Source organism: Lathamus discolor, chromosome 23 (genome assembly GCF_037157495.1).
Source record: "Lathamus discolor isolate bLatDis1 chromosome 23, bLatDis1.hap1, whole genome shotgun sequence".
Taxonomy (NCBI): domain Eukaryota; kingdom Metazoa; phylum Chordata; class Aves; order Psittaciformes; family Psittacidae; genus Lathamus; species Lathamus discolor.
In genome coordinates, this window is record NC_088906.1 from 2,718,722 (window position 1) to 2,736,513 (window position 17,792).

Sequence of the window (17,792 nt, forward strand, 5' to 3'; positions counted from 1 at the left end):
CGATTTGCTATGGGCACCGCGACGCTGATGCTGGGAGCGGTGTCTGTGCCCCGTGGTCCTATGGGGGGGGGGTGGGGTGTGTGTGTGTGCGTGTGTGTGTGTGTGTGTGTGTCTGTGTGCGTGTGCATGTGTCTGTGTGTGTGTGTCTGTGTATGTGCGTGTGCGTGTGTCTGTGTGCGTGTGTCTGTGTCTGTGTGTGTGTCTGTGTGTGTGTGTGTCTGTGTGTGTCTGTGTGTGTCTGTGTGTCTCTGTGTGCGTGTGCATGTGTCTGTGTGTGTGTGTCTGTGTGTGTGCATGTGCGTGTGTCTGTGTGCGTGTGTCTGTGTCTGTGTGTGTGTGTCTGTGTGTGTGTGTGTCTGTGTGTGTGCGTGTGTGTGTGTGTGTCTGTGTGTGTGTGTGCGTGTCTGTGTGCGCGTGTGTGTGTCTGTGTGTGTGTGTCTGTGTGTGTCTGTGTGTCTGTGTCTGTGTGTGTGTGTGTGTCTCTGTGTGTGTGTGTGTCTGTGTCTGTGTGTCTGTGTCTGTGTGTGTGTGTCTGTGTGTGTGTGTGTCTGTGTGTGTGCGTGTGTGTGTGTGTGTCTGTGTGTGTGTGTGCGTGTCTGTGTGCGCGTGTGTGTGTCTGTGTGTGTCTGTGCGTGTGTGTGTGTGTGTGTCTCTGTGTGTCTCTGTGTGTGTGCGTGTGTCTCGGCGCGCTCCCGGCGCGCTCCGGGCGCGCTCCCGCGCCGCACGCGGCAGCGCGGGAGAGGGCGGTATTTCCCGCGAACGGCCGTTGTGGCGCGCCCCCTGCCGGCCGGCGGCGGCGCTGCGGGGGCCGGCCCCGCGCTGGAGGGAGGCGGAGGTGAAGCGGAGGGGGGGGGGGGGGGGGGGGGGGGCAGCGCCGAGCACCGCACCAAGATGGCGACACCCGCAGTTCCTCCTGCAGCTCCCGCACCGCCGCAGTCCGGCAGCGCCGAGCTGGAGACGCGTTAGTGCAGCGGCCGCGGTGAGTCCCGGCCCCCCCCGCGGCCCCTCGCCCCCCGCATCCTCGGGATCCGCTGGGGTTTAATCCCGCAACGCCCGCTCTGCCCCCCCCCCCCACCCCGGGCGGGGGCTTTGCCGCAGAGCGCTCGGCTCGCCCGGGGAGCGCTCCCCGGTGCAGCCGGAGCCGGCCAAGGGGGAAGGAGCCCCCCCAGCCCCTAACGCGGCTCCTGCGGCGGGGGCGCCGCCGCTTTGCCCCTCTCCGCCCTTCGCTCGCCGCGCTCCGGGAGCGGGGACCCGGGTGGCCCCGCATCCAGCATCGCCCTCCCGGCTCCGTGCGGTTGGGGGGGGTCCCCACCCGTAAGCCCCATTCGGAGGCTTGAGCCCTTACGGGGGGAGCTGCGTCCGGATGCGGCCTCCGCTCAGCATCCCCTCGGCTTGGGGAGGACGCACAGGGTCCCCCCCATCCCTGTGCCCACCCGCGGCCTTGGAGCAGCGGGAGCTGCGCTTGGACCACCCCATCCATCCCTGCATCCCGGGGACCGGCGGGGCCCTTCTGGGGACCCCCAAATTGGGGCTGTGCGCTTTGTCTGCATTGTGGGGAGGGATAACCGGAGTTCTCTCGCTATCCCTGCCCCCCCCCCCCCAGCCCTAGCTGCAGCGCTGGTACAGCCCTCCACCCCCCCCCCCCCACCACCTCCTCAGCATCCCGCTGCGAGGGAGGGGGAGAAGTTGGAGGATGGAGTTTTTGGGGTGCATGGGGCGGCTTTGAGGCTCCAGCCTGACCCAGATGTTGGCAGCTTGGGTCGTGCTCCCGCTTCCTTCCCCTGGGGGGGGGGCTGAATTGAGGCTTTTCCCTGCCTGGGCACTGGGAATGGCTCATTCGGAAGCTTTTCCCGTTAAAAATCTGGGTGTTTCATTCCCTTCCCCCCCCCCCCCCCCCCCCCATCCTGCCCAGCCAATGTGGGGGTGGGGAAACTGGAATTCTGCTCCATGGCGGTGGCTGCGGATGATCCGGGATGGAGCCTCCAAGTGCGAGGGATGAGGGGGATGCGTGTGAGCAGGACACGGGTGCGGGAGGGCAGCTTGGTCCTGGGAAGCCGCTGGCTTTCCATGTGCTGGGAATGGTCCTTGTTGGGGGGGGGGGGATCGGTTTGGGGGGCGCTGGTTGTGATGCTGCTGCCGTAGACACGTATCCCGGGCCCTGGGACACTGCAGCATTGCACCCAGTGCGAACCCATGACCCGTATGTCCTCGTTTCACACCCGTGTTCCTGCAGCCCCCCGTGGCCTTCAGAGGGGGCACAAAGCGTTCCGGCCGTGATTCCCTCCTGGCTTGGGAGGGAGGGGGCCGGGGAATGCTCTGCCGGAGATGTGCTGCTTTTCCGGCGTTCCCAATGGATGCTCTCCTGGAGAGCGCTCACGGCAGAGTGTGAGGGGCAGCCTTGGCGTGGCGATGGCAGCCGTGGGGAGCTCTTCCTCTGCCTGCAGCCCCATCTTTCCCTCTGGGAATGTTGTGTGCGGTGGATGGGAAGCGCCGGGAGCCGAACGGGCACCGTTCCGGGTGCCATTTTCCGTACTAGTTCCTTGTCAGGCCTCTGGGAATCTGGTTGTGGTCACCCATCTGTGGTGTGTGTGTGGAGAGCTCCCGTCCTTGGCTCCAGTGGGGTTTGAATGCAGCACCCACCAAGGGGGCTCTGAAGGGGCTACTTGACCCCTTTGGACGTGTCCCATCGCTCCTACGGTGTCGTTCATCCCCTGTGGAAGAACCTGGACCGATTGCAAAGCATTTACCCGGTTATATAAGCTCCTATGGATGGCTTGGACCAGGATCCTGGTGTCGGTGCTGCACAAGTGCAGTGATGTGGGTATTTCGCCATCAGAGGTGGGAATGTGGGTTTCTAATGACCAGAAGGGAGAGCGATCGCGCGTTGCCACGCATTGAGTGTGGATGGAGTTTCCTTTGCAGCTAAAGGGGGTGAACCAAGGCGGAAAGGAAAGGCAGTGAGGATGTGAGGGATGGGATCACCTCCTCCTGTTTGCTTCTTGCTGGCTCATGAAACCAGGCTCCCACGTTAGCAATTGATGCTCCCTCTGGTTCAATGAGTGCGGAGCTGCTGGCCCCGGGACGTGCCGGGCTCACCCGGGCACATGATTCCCATTCACTATCGATCCAAGCCATTGACATCACCAGAGGCACCAGCATCAATCATTTACTGCTGTGCTCAAAGGTTTGGGTTCAAAGCAGGAGGAAGAGGATGCAGGAAAGCACAGGGAGGAGATGGCTTGTGCTGGTGGCGGCGGGGGGGAGGTCGTCGCTGGTCATCCGGATCCGGTGGGATTCAGAAGTAAATCAGGGCTTGGCACTCGCGCCTTGTGCCCTGTTATTGCAGTGTTGCGTAGTGGAGAGTGAGCGGTGCTTTGCTGCTGGGGTGCGTTAAAACCCCTCCTTGACATCAGCTCGGCTCCAAACTGGCTTTTAACACTCCTGCCTTAGGAAGGAGAGGGGATAGTGTGGTGGTGTTGGAGCTGGGAGGCGATTTCTGGCATTGGGATTGGAGGGAGGATACTTGCAAGTCTTTCCTAAGGGAGCCTGGTGTTATCCTTGGGGATGCCTCCTCCTTAGGCCGGTTGTGGCCACCCTGAGTGATTTAATGTGGCTGAAGCGATGCGGTGCGAGACGGATTTCACCTGCATGGGCAAGTGCCCTGGGAACACGAGGTGGAGCATCAAATGCTGCTGTTCCAATGGTGTTCCCAGCAGGAGATGAACCCAGCCGGTGCAATCAGGAGCAGGATGGTAACGCTTGGACCACGAGGGGGGATTTCTTCACCTCCCCTTCGTGTTTATCCCTGCTTGTACCATTTGGGTGCTCCATGAGGATCGCCTGGAATAAGTTACCTTGCCCCTGTCCTGTGGGTCTGAATGGATGGAGCAAGGGGTTGGATTTGGGTTAGCAGGAATAACGTGACCCCAGGGCTTTCCGAAGGGAAAGGCTCCCTTTTCATTGCTCGAACTGGCCTCTTGCAGCCACGCAGGAGGAGATGGCTGGGTTCTCCTGAAGGATTCCTCGCCCATGGACCATTCCCTTTGGGTTGAAGGCAGGAGGATTCCAAAGGGCTGCTCCTCCGTGCTGTGATTCCCTTCCTGCCCCAGCCCTGCATGTTCCAGTCAGGGCCGTGTGTGTCTGGGTGGGTTATATAAAGCTGCATCCAGAAGGGTTCTCTCTCAAAGACGTGCTGAGAGTGACTGAATCTTGCAAGTGAATGAAAGGAGAAGTGTCTTAAAGCAGAGATATTGCCTCAAAACCGTGGTTTTAATTTATTGTCACAATCAGCTTGAATAATTGATCAGAATAGCTCGGAATGTACTAAATGGGCTGCTGGGAACTGTTAGGAAATATAATTAAGTCTTAGCAATTGGGCACCTCAATGCAGCATCCTCTTCCCTGGTGTAAAATCAGTGGGAAACGTCAGTGTCAATGTGCAGTCATGCAGTTCTCCATCTGAATGGATGGAGGTGCAGTTGGAGATGTGGGATGCAGTTATCCATCACTCCAGCACAAAACCTCTACCTGATGGTGAGTCTTTGTCTTAGTTTTCCAGCCCTTTCTCTCCTTAGAGGTTGAAGATTCCCATTGGGAAAGTGCCAAAGTAAATCCCAGCCTTTATTCTTCCCAAGTCCTGTATATCCCATCCTCAGTGATAGAATAAAACTGGCTTTCTGGTTTAAAGCAGCTTGCCGTGAACCCGTGGGCTTCAATAGGCCACATGTGCTATGTGGAAGTGCCTATTGATGAACATGAGGATGAGCCACAGCCCTTGTAGAGCTTCCAGGATGAAGGTCGTTCAATGCGTGTTCATTCAGTCAGCATGTGGATAAGGACTGATTCTAGTCAAGGTCTTTCAAGTGGCCTGGTTTGGGTTGGAAAGGACCTTAAAGCTGATCCAGTTCCGTGGGCAGGGACCCTTTCCGCTGGAGCAGGTTGCTCCGACCTGGCCTTGAGCAGTGCCAGGGATGGGGCAGCTTCTCCACTCAACCCATCCCAGTGTCCCACCACCCTCACAGGGAAGAGCTTCCTCCTAAGATCCCATCTCCATCTCTGCTCTGTCAGGTTAAACCCATCGCCCCTTGTCCCATCCCTCCATCCCTTGTCCAAAGCCCCTCTCCAGCTTTCCTGTAGGCCTCTTCATGGTATCGAATTCACTATTTCATCCCCATCTTTTCGTTTGCATCCTGATTTTGTCCGTTATCTTAAAGTGTGATAATTTACAAGGAAGTGAGGACAGGCAAGAACTGAAAGCCCCAGGTCACCGTTACCTATTGCTATTCAACAAGCAGCAGCCCTACGAGTAGGCACCAGAGCAGTTGCTGGTTGTCTGCACCACGTGTGAACACGATGAGGAGCATGAGGCAGCCCTGGTCCATCAGGATAAATCACCGCATCTCTTACTGGATGGATGCGCAGGGTCTGGTACAAACCCTTCCTGCGCTGCAGCTGGGTACCAGGGGGATGCTTGTTGGCTTTGGGCTGGTTCTTGAAACGGCCACGTAGCACATTAGGTGCTTGCTTCCCATCGCTGGTTGTGTAATTGGACACAGAGCCCAGGCACATCATTTCTGCCTTCATTTCCCCCCTTTTCGTGATGCTGTGTCCCTGAGCTACTTTGGTTTCTAAATTCAGGCCTTACATATTTATCTGTGCCATTCAATTAGACCACATCCCCACCGCTGCTCTGTAGTTTCACAGGATGTGGGAAATTTGGTAATTAAATGCATGCAAATGCAGCAAGAATAGAAGAAATTAATTTTCCTTAATATCAGCTGGTTATTCCATGATGATTCCAGAGATAACGTGACCAAGAGGCTGGCTTTTCCCTCCCCTTCTTCCCATCCTTTTTGAGCCTTTCTTGTTGCTACTCCAGAAGTACCTGGTTGAGCTCCTATCAGTAGAACCCGAGCTGCGTACTTACACAGGAGCTATCCTTAAGGATTTTGTGGTTGGAGTTCCATGTGTGTTGGAACACTTGAGGGTGAAGCAGAGCCCTCCCAGTGTGTAAATGGTAGTGTCCGAGCTGGAATGGAGGAGGCACAAATCTCACTTGGAAGGACGCTTTGCACTGGATGTGGCTTTGGAAGTGCCCCAGATTCCGTGTTAAAGGCAGGGATCTCCAGGTATTCCGTTATAAACTGAGTTTATTCGCTGCAAGCCATGGGTAGCTGTGACTTCTGGCTTCAGAGGCTGGATAAAGCCTGTCCCAGCTCAGACTCCCTCCGTGCCCGTGATGTCTGTGGCTTGTGTGGGCTCTTCCCCCATGGACACGGAGCGCTCCTCGATGCTGAAACCGTGGGGTTTTAACCGTTTGGTCCCATAGCGCCGTTATTAAGGAATCCGGAAGCCTCTTCCGGAGACTGCAAATCTTCAGTGCCCATTTTGATGCTCTGTGTGTGTTACCGTGAGAGATCCGTCTTTATCCCCTACTTAAGGGACCTTGTCCCACGCTGGACCCTTCCCACCCCATCCCCTCACCGCTGCCTTGCCTTCCCTCTTGAATCCACTTTGGTGCTCGAGTTCCTCCCTGGAGTGCCAAAGCCGTGTCAGGGCTGGGTTGTATTCCAGCCTGCAGCACTGCAGTGCTGTTGCATCAGTGCAGGGCTCCTGTCATTCCTCTCTTGGCCTGCTCCTGGAGTGGGAAAAGAGGTCCCCGTGGCTCAGGAATTCGATGTGTTCCTGCTTGCTGAAGGGAGCAGAGTAGTGTCAGAGCCTTTGCAGGATGGAAGCTCAGTAGTGTCAGAGCCTTTGCAGGATGGAAGCTCAGTAGTGTCAGAGCCTTTGCAGGATGGAAGCTCAGTAGTGTCAGAGCCTTTGCAGGATGGAAGCTCTTCCTTGTCATCATGAAGTGCTCTATCACGTTGCATCTGATGCAGAGACCCTGGCTCCAGCCTGCACATTGGAGAAATGTGACTGTCAGGAATGACTGTTGATGGGAGTCTTGTCAAAGGAGTTCATGCTTAGGGCTTGAGATGAATAGAAACCCTCGTTGTTATATATATATATATGTATGTATGTGTGTATGTATATGTATGTGTATAAATGAAAGGGTGGGATTTGGCTTCCCATAGGAGAGATGTGGTGCGCTCAGAGGAGGAAGAGGTGACCCCACTGAGGTCTTGAACCTAAAGAAGTGTGCAGAGCACTCCCCACCACACTCGTAGAGCCATGGAATAGTTTGGGATGAAGGAGCCTGAAAGCTCACCCAGTTCCGTGGACAGGGCCACCTTCCACTAGAGCAGGGTGCTCCAAGCTCCATCCGACCTGGCCTTGAGCAGGGATGGGGCAGGCGCATCCTGTGCCGGTGTCCCACCACCCCCACAGGGAAGAGCTTCTTCCCATTGCAAGGCTGAAGTCATGGAGGCAACTTCCCAGCTGCAGTAATGTCTGATGGGACACGAGGGAGCTCAGTGTATTCCATGCGTGTTGGCTGCAGAACAGTGGGTTTGACGTGGTTGCCTTGCAGAATAGTTCCACAGACCGGTTTGGGTTGGGAAGGACCTTGAGATCATCCAATTCCAACCCATTACACGGGCAGGGAAGAATGGGACATATCCCACTGTGTCAGAAGTGGGATAGAGAATGGAATAGACTTTGTGGTCAGGAGATGCCCAAAGCGGGTTGGAGATGCAGGGCTGTGCGATGCTTCTGCTTGGGCTGTACAGCCAGGGGCAGGGATGGGTAAGGATGGGATGGGGAGGGACGGGTGGGTTCTCCCAGTGTCCATCACTTGGTCCATGGGGTGAGGACTGGAAGGCCGGAGCTGCTCCGTGTCCTTGCCGTGCCTGACCTCTCTGTGCCTTTGCTCTTTGCTCCCCTGCAGAGCTGACCTGTCCGGGTGCAACAGAGCAAAAGAAGCTGCTGCAGGATGAAAAGATGGCAGCGAAGCTGCTCGCACCACCAGGCCCCGAGAGCTTCAAACCCTTCACGCCGGAGTCTCTGGCCAACATCGAGAAGCACATCGCCGAGCTGAAGAAGAAGCAGCGCTCCAAGCAGGACAGCAGCCACCGGGATGACGACGAAGACAGCAAACCCAAACCCAACAGTGACCTCGAGGCGGGGAAGAACTTGCCTTTCATCTACGGGGACATCCCAAAAGGCCTGGTTGCTGTACCCCTGGAGGACTTTGACCCTTATTATATGACCCAGAAAGTGAGTCGGAAGAAGGAAGGCGCTAAACTGCCTTTTCCGTTAGGGAATGGCAGGTTTGGGTATGGTGTGAGGAGAAGACAAAGAGTGGAGTCTATGGATGGGGCTTGTCATGTTCCGTGTTTTTCTTTGGGGTTTAATAGGGATGCTATGGTCCTGCTTGGATGGAGTTGGGAGAACAAGGGCTGGCAGCTGAAAATAGCTAAAGTTGTGCTGAGGTGCTGATGTTAACCACGAGGGCAAGAAGAAGGGGTAATGGTTGTAAGCGTGTGTTTGGTTTACTCGCATGGAATTTGATGGTTATGAAGCAATGAGGAGTGAAACCCCAGTGGGGTTATAGCTGCCTTTTGTCACCACCAGTTTGGTTTCAAACGTGTAACGTCTGTGGCGCTAAGCAGGAGGCATTGAGGGGTGCCAAGATGCAGTAAGGAATGGGGTGATGGTGTGAGGAAAGGGGTGAGTAAGCAAACACCGTGCTGGAAATGGAGGGGAGGGATCTTCTATGGGGAACGAAGAGCACGGACACTGATTTTCATAGACCAAAGGGCTTAAAGCTGGGGCTCTCTTTTACTGCTTTGTGCCTCGTTTCTTTGCTAGGTCGGATTTGAGTGAGCAGAGGTGGTTACCACCTATAACTGAGGCTTAGCAGTGCTGATGGGGAGCCTGGATGTGACCGCTCCAAACTGGAGCTGTCGTGGACAGCAAGGCTTTGTGTTGGCCTTGTCGCACCCGACCAAAGCCATTGGGTGGTAGAGGATGCTGCGGCAGATCCAGGCAGGAGTGGTTGGTATCCGTGTACCTGCATGGACACATCTGTGGGAGGCTTGAGTCCCTTCAGGCTATAGCAGCAGAGTACTGAAGGGCTGTGGGTGCTGTTGGGTGTCTTGATGCTCACCACAAGCAGGAGGCAAGGGGACCCAGGCAGCTCTCAGCTTCCTGCAACACAAGGCTAGGGAGAAAGCCTTGGTTTTTAGGGAAAACCGAGCTCTGTTCCCAATCCCTGCGCCTCCGCTTGCTCCGTTGTCCCTGTGTGCGGAGCTGGAGCTGCTGCAGATGGAGGGGACCATTCCGGGGATGGGAGATGGAGCTCAAAGAGCTTTGCTCTTCCCATGCACACCAGAACTGGCTCAGTTCCTTTCGCATCCTCTTGAGTGCGGGGATGGCTTCGGGCTGCGCTGCTGCGTTGCTGCTCCAAGCAGCGGCTTCCCTCCAGGCCTTTGTTTTTGGAGGCCGTTAAGAGCGGCCCTTCGGAATCATCGGGAATCGCGGAGCTGCTGGGAAGTTTTCCGAGAGTTCTCGTGGTTTTCCTCTCCAGGTCTTTTCCTTTACGGCAGCAGCACACAGGGAGGAGCAGAGCAGCTGCAGGAGGACGCAGTGATCTTGGGTTTGCCACGGGAGCTGAAACTGCATCCTCATGGAGAAGCTGAGCATTCCAGTGGCCTCTTAACTGATATTGGAAGGAGAAACAGCGCGACCTAGAAACACAACCGTGGCGCAGGGACTCAGAATTCCGGCCCTGTGAGGCTTTTGTCCAAGCTGCTTCCCTTTTCCCTGCTGTTTCATGTGGCAAAGTGGGGGTAATGCCTCGTAGGAGCATCAATAGAGGCCCTTTGCTCACAGGTAGCGGGTTTTGGGGGTAATTCAGCTCCTTTTTGTCTTTGTGAGAGAATATATTCGTGATTCTTTGGTTTAGGATAGGAAGTCCGATTCCTGTGGAAACCAACCTAGGAACTTCCCTGTTCTTGTGCAAGCAAAGCTCAGGCTGCCTCGGATGTGGGAGCATCCCTAGCAATGAAGGCACAGCAAACACTTGCCTCAGTCTGCAGTGATTGCTTAAGCAAGAGGTAGGATCTGGTCTGCCCTGGACCATTATTAGTGTTTCTGGTTCCTGACGTTTTCCCATCTTTTAGACCTCTTTTCTCTTCCATTTATGGCCTTGGTTATCACTCCCACTAAACATCCTGTTCTTTCCCATTGGATGTGACCTCTGCCACGCTGTGGTCCTTAAGTAACTTCCATTTCACTCAGCAAGAACCTCATAGAGAAGAGGGGAAAGGGGTCAGTGCCCCTGCAACAGCTCCGTTTAGGAGGTCCCTGAGTTTTCTGGGTGTTGGGATCATATGGAAGCCCATTGGGTTCAATGGGGAAGCCAGCCCTCCACTTGCAGGGGGCTGGCTGTACCTCCGTGAGCATCCCAGGTCACCTATAGCTTGCCGACGAGCACCTGAGGATCCTTCTAGAGCCTTTGTGCCAATGGAGTGACTTGCAACTTCGTCAAGTCACGTGCAGGGATTGGAAGTGGGCCCTCGGGTCCGGAATGTCACCTTGGCTCCGTGGCCCTGGGAAGATCCCAGGGATGCGAGGCACAGCCTGGGAGAGGCACGGCTGGCTCCAGCGCGTGCTGCTGCAGGGCAGGGGAATGGCCTTGCAAGGTCGCGGGCTTGGCAGAGCAGTGAAGCCATTGAAACAGAGGGAAGAGTTGGGGCCCTGTCAAAACTGAGCCTTTTATTCTTGTTTCCAAAAGCTTTTCCCAGGTTTTCCATGTTTAACGGCATTTTTCCTTCCGCTCCATCCCTCCGGCAGGCTTTGAAGGAGCAGGAAAAGCGAGCGTGCCCTTCCTAGGAAAAGAAAGGAGAGCTCGATCCCTGCCAGTCATCTTCTGCAGCCCTTTCTGGGTGTCAGATGTGTAACGGAGACAGGAGGGACCGGTGCTGCCTGCATCCAGCCCCAGGTGCTGCCGTAGCACATCCCGCTTCCTGCTGGGATCGGGAGACACGAGTGTGGCACGGAGCAGGAGGCGAGAGAGGCTCTGCTGCAGTCACCTAAATAGCTGCAGCCCACTGGTGCTGAGTGGAAGGGAGGAGAATCATTTCCGCCTCGGAGGCAGCATGAATCCCCTTCCAGAGGCAGATTGCGCTGTCGTTGGCACTGACACCCAGCTCCGCTGCTCCGTGTTCCACATGGAGCGATGTCTATTTTTACAGATCCATCCTTCAGGAATGCTGTAGTTGATGCATTTCGATAAATGGCAAGGTTTTTTGTTTCCTGCGTTGAAAGGAGGTTAAAACAAGAGCAAAATGTGGCAGATTCTTGCCTTCGTAACGAATGGGGGTGAGGCATAAATCAGTTCCCTTTGGAGGGATGGGGTGATACGTGCCAAGTACTGTGATTTCTCTATTAGGAATTACACCTCGATGGTTTGGGAGCCGGTTTTGCTCCATTCCCTCCTCCTTCAGCCTCCAGGGTGGCAGAATTCCCTGCAAGAGGCATGTTGAAAATAGCTCTGTTCAAGTGACTCGCTCAGGGTGTCATCGGAGAGGCATCGCTCCCTCCTGCTGAACGCTGGGGCTGAGGCAGCCGCGTTCCCGCTGGAGCAATGCGCTTCCATATGCTCTTGGGCTGCTCAGAAAGCTGTGTTCTCCTGCAGGCTGCTGCCCACTCCTCCTCACTTCCCAGCCGCTGCAGGAAGGCTCCGGGTAGAACCTGCAGGCAGGGGTATTTTAAACCTCCGCAGCCCCGGGATGCTCTTTGCCATCGCTTTGTGCTCCCCAGCACAGCCTCGATGCGCTGCTGGGCGATGGGTTTAGGGATGACTTCTCTTGGGTGATCTTCCTGTAGGAGAGCGGGTTCGAAGGTTTCTGCGGAGCCAACTTTAACCTGAGGTGGACAAAGACCCTTCAGTGACCAGTGGAGGCTTTGGGAAGTTCGGGCTTCCGCCCCCTTTCTCCGGGTCTCACCTTCCTTTGGGTTTCGAGCTTTGCCTCAGCAGATCTTCAAAGGGCTTAAGGATGCTCTTGGCCCTGGACCAGCAAACATCTTAAGAGCCCGCAGCCATTTTGCAAGGGAGTTTTAATGTCAGCAGCAGAAAGACAAAGCGAAGAGAAGGGCTTCGGGTGCCAAAAGCTCCTTGGCTTTTGTGCCTTCCTTTCTATTGACAAGGCCAAGCAGAGATTTACCCAGGGTTTAGAGGATGCAGAGGAACCGGAGTGGAATCGATTGGAGCACTGGGATGGGCAGCACCTTCTTTGGGCTGAGGTTGTATGAGAGGCCCCGTTGTGCTGGGCTTTAGAGGCAGGAACCATCTCAACAAGCATCATGGGCTAAAAAGGGCAAGATGGGAAGAATAGGGAAGAGGAAACAAGGAGCTGCCTTATGGTCATGTACTAGGTGAAGGACTAAGCAGGAGGTTCGTGCAGTTGCGTGATGAAGCAGCTTATATTACACTGGGGAATGCCAGATGTGTGAGAGAGCCACTGAAAACGTGCGTTCCCATGTCATCCCTCCAGCATTCCAAGGCTCTGCCCCTCCGTGCAGAGCAGTTCCCATCCACCTTCCCACCTGAGCATCGCTCCTGTCGTGCAGGTCGAAAGGCTTTGGGTGGGTTTCCAGCTGAAGCATGTGCCTGCGCCTCCATGTGAAGAACAGGGTTACTTGTGGCTTGCTGAGCAAACCACAGGGCTCCTCCCCTGGGATCTTTCCCAAGTGGAAATGGAGGCGTCGTGGGACTGAGCTGCTGCATGCTCCAGCTCCCTTTGTGCCCATGTAACGTTCAGCCCTGATTTCATGGCTTAGAAGATGTGGGAGAGCTCAGTGTTGAGCTGGGGACACGACTGAAGCCCAGGAGCATCCCCGTGTGATGGGGATCCTGCTCCAAAGCAAAGGGCGCAGGGAATGAAGGTATATCCATGGTCTGTGAGTGCTGGCAAGTTTGCAGGAGCCGGAGCTGGTTCCCAACATCGGTGTCCCTGGACCACTCTGTAACCCGCGCTTTTGAAGAGCTCAGAGCATCTTGTTCCATGCCGGGGTAATCTGGTCATTAATTCTTGATGCTGCAGTTGAGGAGCTGGCTTCAGAGCGCTTTAGCCGGGGGATGCATTAGCGGCTCTGCTAACGAAGGTTTCACGCGCGGCGCCGGACCGCGCTCTGATGTCGATTTCCTTCGCTGCTCCATTGAGCCCCAAAGGAGCTAAAACCCCCTCGCTTCCCTTTGCTGGGAGGGAAATGACAAATTCCCTAAGAGCCGCTCTCCTGGGGACGCCCAGCGCTGCCTTGGCAGGGAGCCCTCGTGGATTCCCTCCTGTTGGGAGGCTCCGGGCTGGATTTGCTTCTGCCCCTGCCATGCTCTTGGGCTTCATCCTGCCCTGCTGCGGCATCCCGGGGGCGCTGGACAATGGGGAGGGCTTTGCAGTGCGCAGGAGCTGCCTCTGCGCCTTCCGGTCGAGTGGAAGGCGCGTTGGGAATGCTGGTGTTAAGCAGCCCCAGTTCTAATTCTGCCTCTCCCCATGGCTGCTGTGGTTGTCTCCGTACTCGTCTTGCTGGTGGGGAGATGGAGCAGCAGGTCTGGATTTGAAGGCTGGAGATGGGGTTGATTCTGCCTCGCGTTCACTCATTTCTCTATAAAGTGATATACCTTTCAGTAACATGAATAAGGATAAAGTAATAAACCTTACCATCTCACTCATTAAAGGCAGGGAGAGCACATGGTTATGACTGGAGTTGATGCACCAGTATGGAATGTGTTCCTGTTCCCAGTGATGGGTGTCTGAGCTGTGTCTGGTGGTGGCCATGTGTTCTCCTTGCTTACCTGCAGGTGCGATGCTCTCCTGTTTGGTGCTCGGGAAGGAGAATTGAGCTGCACGAACCCTGTGCCACAGAGGTGGTTTTGTGCCCTGGGCGGTGGCATAGAGCTGGGGTTCAGTTCTTCTCCTGAATTTGTGGCCCTGTTGCTTTGGGAGATAGGAATAACGGTGCCTTTGGAAAACGGGTGTTCTTGGATGGGAGGTTTGGCTTCTGCTCCAGGGCTCTAGAGATGGATGTGTCGGAGTAGAACCGCTCTTGATGCGCTGGTAGGGATGTTTTACCCTAATGGGAACTTCATAAAGGAGATGGTGCTTTAAGAAAGGCAGCGAATGCTATTTTTGTAGCAGGGGGATAATGAACGCTTTGATTTTCCTGCATTAACTCTCTCTTTCTCTTTCTCTCTTTGTTTCTCTGCAGACCTTTGTAGTACTAAACAGAGGGAAAACACTCTTCCGATTTAGTGCCACACCTGCCTTGTACATTTTAAGTCCTTTTAATCTGTTTAGAAGAATAGCTATTAAAATTTTGATACATTCATATCCTTTTGATTGCTATTTCTGCCTTGCCCCAGGCGCTGAACCGGCCTCTCGCTGCTTGTCCCGGTGCTCGGTTCCGATGGTGGGGATGGGTTCGCGTTGTGCATGCGGCCTCAGAGCAGTGAAAAGCATGGTCCTTTAGGCACATCCAAGCAAGTCAGTTCCTTCGTTTTCCCAGCTCTTTGCACCTATCTGTGTCCATGCGTTGTGCACAGACATCCATCAGTATTGGAACAATGGTGATTTATGCTTTACATGAGGAGGAGTTGAGCTTTGGCTCCTGAAATGCTTCAAGAGCCAAAGGTTCCTTGCATGGAACGAGATGCTGACTAATTCCTTGCTCTTTCGGCATCTCAAACATCCCTCTAATGGCAAGGCTCTTCCAAAATGCTCCCCTGCAAGGCTTCAGACAGCTTGGGAATAGATAGGGAAGAGATGGGAAACGTCATCTGCATGTGTTAGTAGGAGAGGGGGGAGGAAAAAGGTGGGATATTGAAGGAGCTGCTTCCCTCATTAGTTATTTATTCATAGAAAGTGGCTCTGAAATGGAATTCCTGTGTTGGGTTAGAGGCTTCTCTGTGCTCCCTTCCTGCAGCTCATACAAGGAAAAAGCTTTTCCATCTTCCCAAAATCCATTTGGGATCTGAGGCTGGGAACGTTTTCTTTGGCTTCTGTGTTATTTCTCCCCTGTGGGCTGCAGCTGGGAGGTGCAGCTCTGTCAGGTTGCTGCTGGCAAGTGGGTCTGGAGCCTGGAGCTGGGATCCAGTGGGTCTGCTTCCACAGATTGGGAAGTCCAGCAGCTTGGATCTGACCCATTCTGCTGATAATTCCATAGTTAACGTGCACTCAGCTCCTAACGCTGAGCTTGAGCTGTGCTCGCACCAGATCCTGAACACACCCAGGGAGCAGAGATGTTTGGAAAGATCCCTAAGATCTCCTCCAAGCTAACTCATGGGTGTCCATGGGTTGCAACGCTGCTTTCCAGCTGGATATATTACTGATGTTACTGGATACAGGGAATTATCTGGGGAGACATTGCCATTTAGGCATGCGATTTGGGAGTTGCTGAGACATGCCAGAGAATAGGAAATGAATTGAATGGTGACATGAAAACACTGTTTATGTATAGACACACCAGTCTTATGTCCCATGAGCATCTTTGTAGTCCCCCTCGACTGGGAATGGTCGAGTTTCACTGCAGTAAGTGATGCTCAGGGAGCCATAAGCTGATGGAAAGAGCCACACCGGTGTCCCATTGATCCTTGACTTTGGTCCACAGTATTTAGCATGATCATTATGTGCACTATTTTGACCAACTGTGTATTCATGACTTTTAGTAACCCACCCGAATGGTCGAAGAATGTGGAGTAAGTAAAAGCTTCTTCTATTCTAGTAACAAATCTGCTCCTCCCATCAACCCAGCATCTTTTCCGCCTGCTTTGCTTAGACCCCAGAGGTTGGAACTCCTCTTTTGTCACCACTGAATTGGCATTTCAACCCCCTTCCTCCCGCAGGTACACGTTCACTGGCATTTATACGTTTGAATCCCTTGTGAAAATCATTGCGAGAGGTTTCTGTATAGACGGCTTCACTTTCCTGCGGGATCCATGGAACTGGCTGGATTTCAGCGTCATCATGATGGCGTAAGTCGTGTTCTCAGCTTCCTCCTGCTATTTGTGGCGTGTAGGAGGGGATGGGGGTGAGGGGGGGGAAGGAAACAATAAGGAAAACTTCAGTGCGTCCCCAAAGGTTCATTCTGTCAAGAGGAAAGCTTTGCCTGGCGCGGAGTCGCAGACCCAAACCGCAGCTCCGCAGGGTCGGGGATGCTGCAAAGTACGTGTTGAGCCCTGCCTTTGGGAATAAAAGGCTTTAGGATAATCCCTGGCATTTTAGGGTGCTCCCGTGCCCGAGTGGCAGCTTGTCCTGTTCAGCAGAGGGCTCAGAGCCGAGCATCCTGTCTCCATCCCCTTCCCCCCTTGGCCTTGTGCGGTCCAAGGTCCCAGGCTGTGACTTGAGGTTGGGTAATTATTAACCCCTTTCCAATGAGCTGGAAAAGGAGACGCTTTCTTTGCCTTCCTCATTCTCTTCTCTTGTGCCAGCTCAGCTTACACTGATTATGGGGGTTCATGGGGATGGCTGGAAGCTGCACCAGGAGATGCTCCCTAGAGTTTCCCTGCATTGATGGTTGCTTTGGCTCAGTAGGAAAACCCTGTGGGTGGCCCTGGTGGTCTGAGGCACTCATGGAAGAGAACGTTACATCCCCTTGTACACTGCATGTGTGCGTGTTCGGGCTCCCATAGTCAACAGCAGGAAAGCTCAGGAGCCTTTAGTCATAGAAAATACCTTTTCTGGGCCGGATTCTGCCCCCAGAGCTGTTGATTTCCCAGAGTTTCTGCTCTTTCCTCCCTGCCTTTTAGTTTGTAATTAAACCACACGCGACGAGTTGCCCATTGTGCACAAAAGGCGCATAACCGGTCGCTCCCTGAGCCTTTAGTTTCCCTTGGGAAGAGGTGGGGATCTCCTGTGATCGTGCGGGGGAAGCTCCCAGTGCCGTGCACGCACTGAATGCAGCCTCTGCATTGGGTATTGCATTGGTATTGCCTTTGTTCCTCTAGAGGTGAGCAAGGAGCATTGGTCTTAAACGTGAAAGCTCCCACTGATGCGACTCCGTAACCACCTCAATTGCCATTATTGCCAATAGGCTTCAAATCCAAGCTGGAACAAGCTTATGTGTTACTTAAATCCCGCTAAAGGGGGTCTGAGTTCTATGAAGCACCCGCGGGAGCCTCAACTATTGGGCATTTGTTTGCCTTTTCGTACCCTGTTTCTCCCCAGATAGCACAGAGGGAATGGTCTGTTCGGAGTTAGCGTATATCACCCTGTTACCCTTACACAAAGCATCTTACCCTCTGTGTATCTCGGGTTTATCCCTCTGTAAAAGGGGGATGAGCCTGCCTGTGCCTCCCGCGCAGGTAGTAGAGCATAAGGGGTGAGACTGAAGGATGCTCCTCAAAGCAGCAGGCGCTGATGCTTTCTCATAAACACAAAGTGAGGCGAGTACCCTTAAGAGCACTGAAGTGAGGCGATGCCACCAAATCCCCTCCCAGCTTTAAGCTTTCCAATGCCCTTCTCCTATAGAGATAGCACTAAATCCTCGAGTCCTGCCTAGATGAGGCTGCAGGTACCGCCCCATCCACCTGGACGAGCCGCTCGCAGCGTGGAGACCCTTGGAGCGCGCTCTCCCTTTGCAATGCCCCCTTCGGAAGCCCTTGCAATGCTTGTTTCCTACACCGGGAGCTAAAAAGCGACCCCAACGGTGCCATTAACTCTGGTTTAATTCTGCAGGTATATAACAGAGTTTGTAAACCTAGGCAATGTTTCAGCTCTGCGCACTTTCAGGGTTCTGAGAGCTTTGAAAACTATATCTGTTATCCCAGGTAAGGCGGCCTCCGCTCGGTGTTAGCTGTTGGGTGCAGGCCCCCTGTGAGTGCTGTATGGCTTTGTCTGTAGTAGGTGTTCTCT

The 17,792-nt window shown here is 54.4% G+C and overlaps 1 protein-coding gene and 1 long non-coding RNA gene across 2 annotated transcripts in view; both read left to right on the plus strand.

Moving 5' to 3' along the window:
• The first annotated feature begins 874 nt into the window (after nt 1–874).
• Nucleotides 875–17,792, plus strand: part of SCN8A (sodium voltage-gated channel alpha subunit 8) — a 46,171-nt gene continuing 29,253 nt past the window's right edge. The window contains exons 1-5 of the mRNA XM_065659683.1: nt 875–979; nt 7,829–8,157; nt 14,152–14,270; nt 15,548–15,637; nt 15,785–15,913. Of these exons, the coding sequence (XP_065515755.1) occupies nt 7,882–8,157; nt 14,152–14,270; nt 15,548–15,637; nt 15,785–15,913 (614 nt within the window). The 5' untranslated portion in view covers nt 875–979; nt 7,829–7,881. The remainder of the gene's footprint in view (nt 980–7,828; nt 8,158–14,151; nt 14,271–15,547; nt 15,638–15,784; nt 15,914–17,792) is intronic.
• On the plus strand, nt 9,399–10,940 carry LOC136003770 (uncharacterized). The gene is made up of 3 exons (XR_010608184.1): nt 9,399–9,774; nt 9,848–9,998; nt 10,738–10,940. It is a non-coding gene; the product is annotated as an uncharacterized LOC136003770 (long non-coding RNA).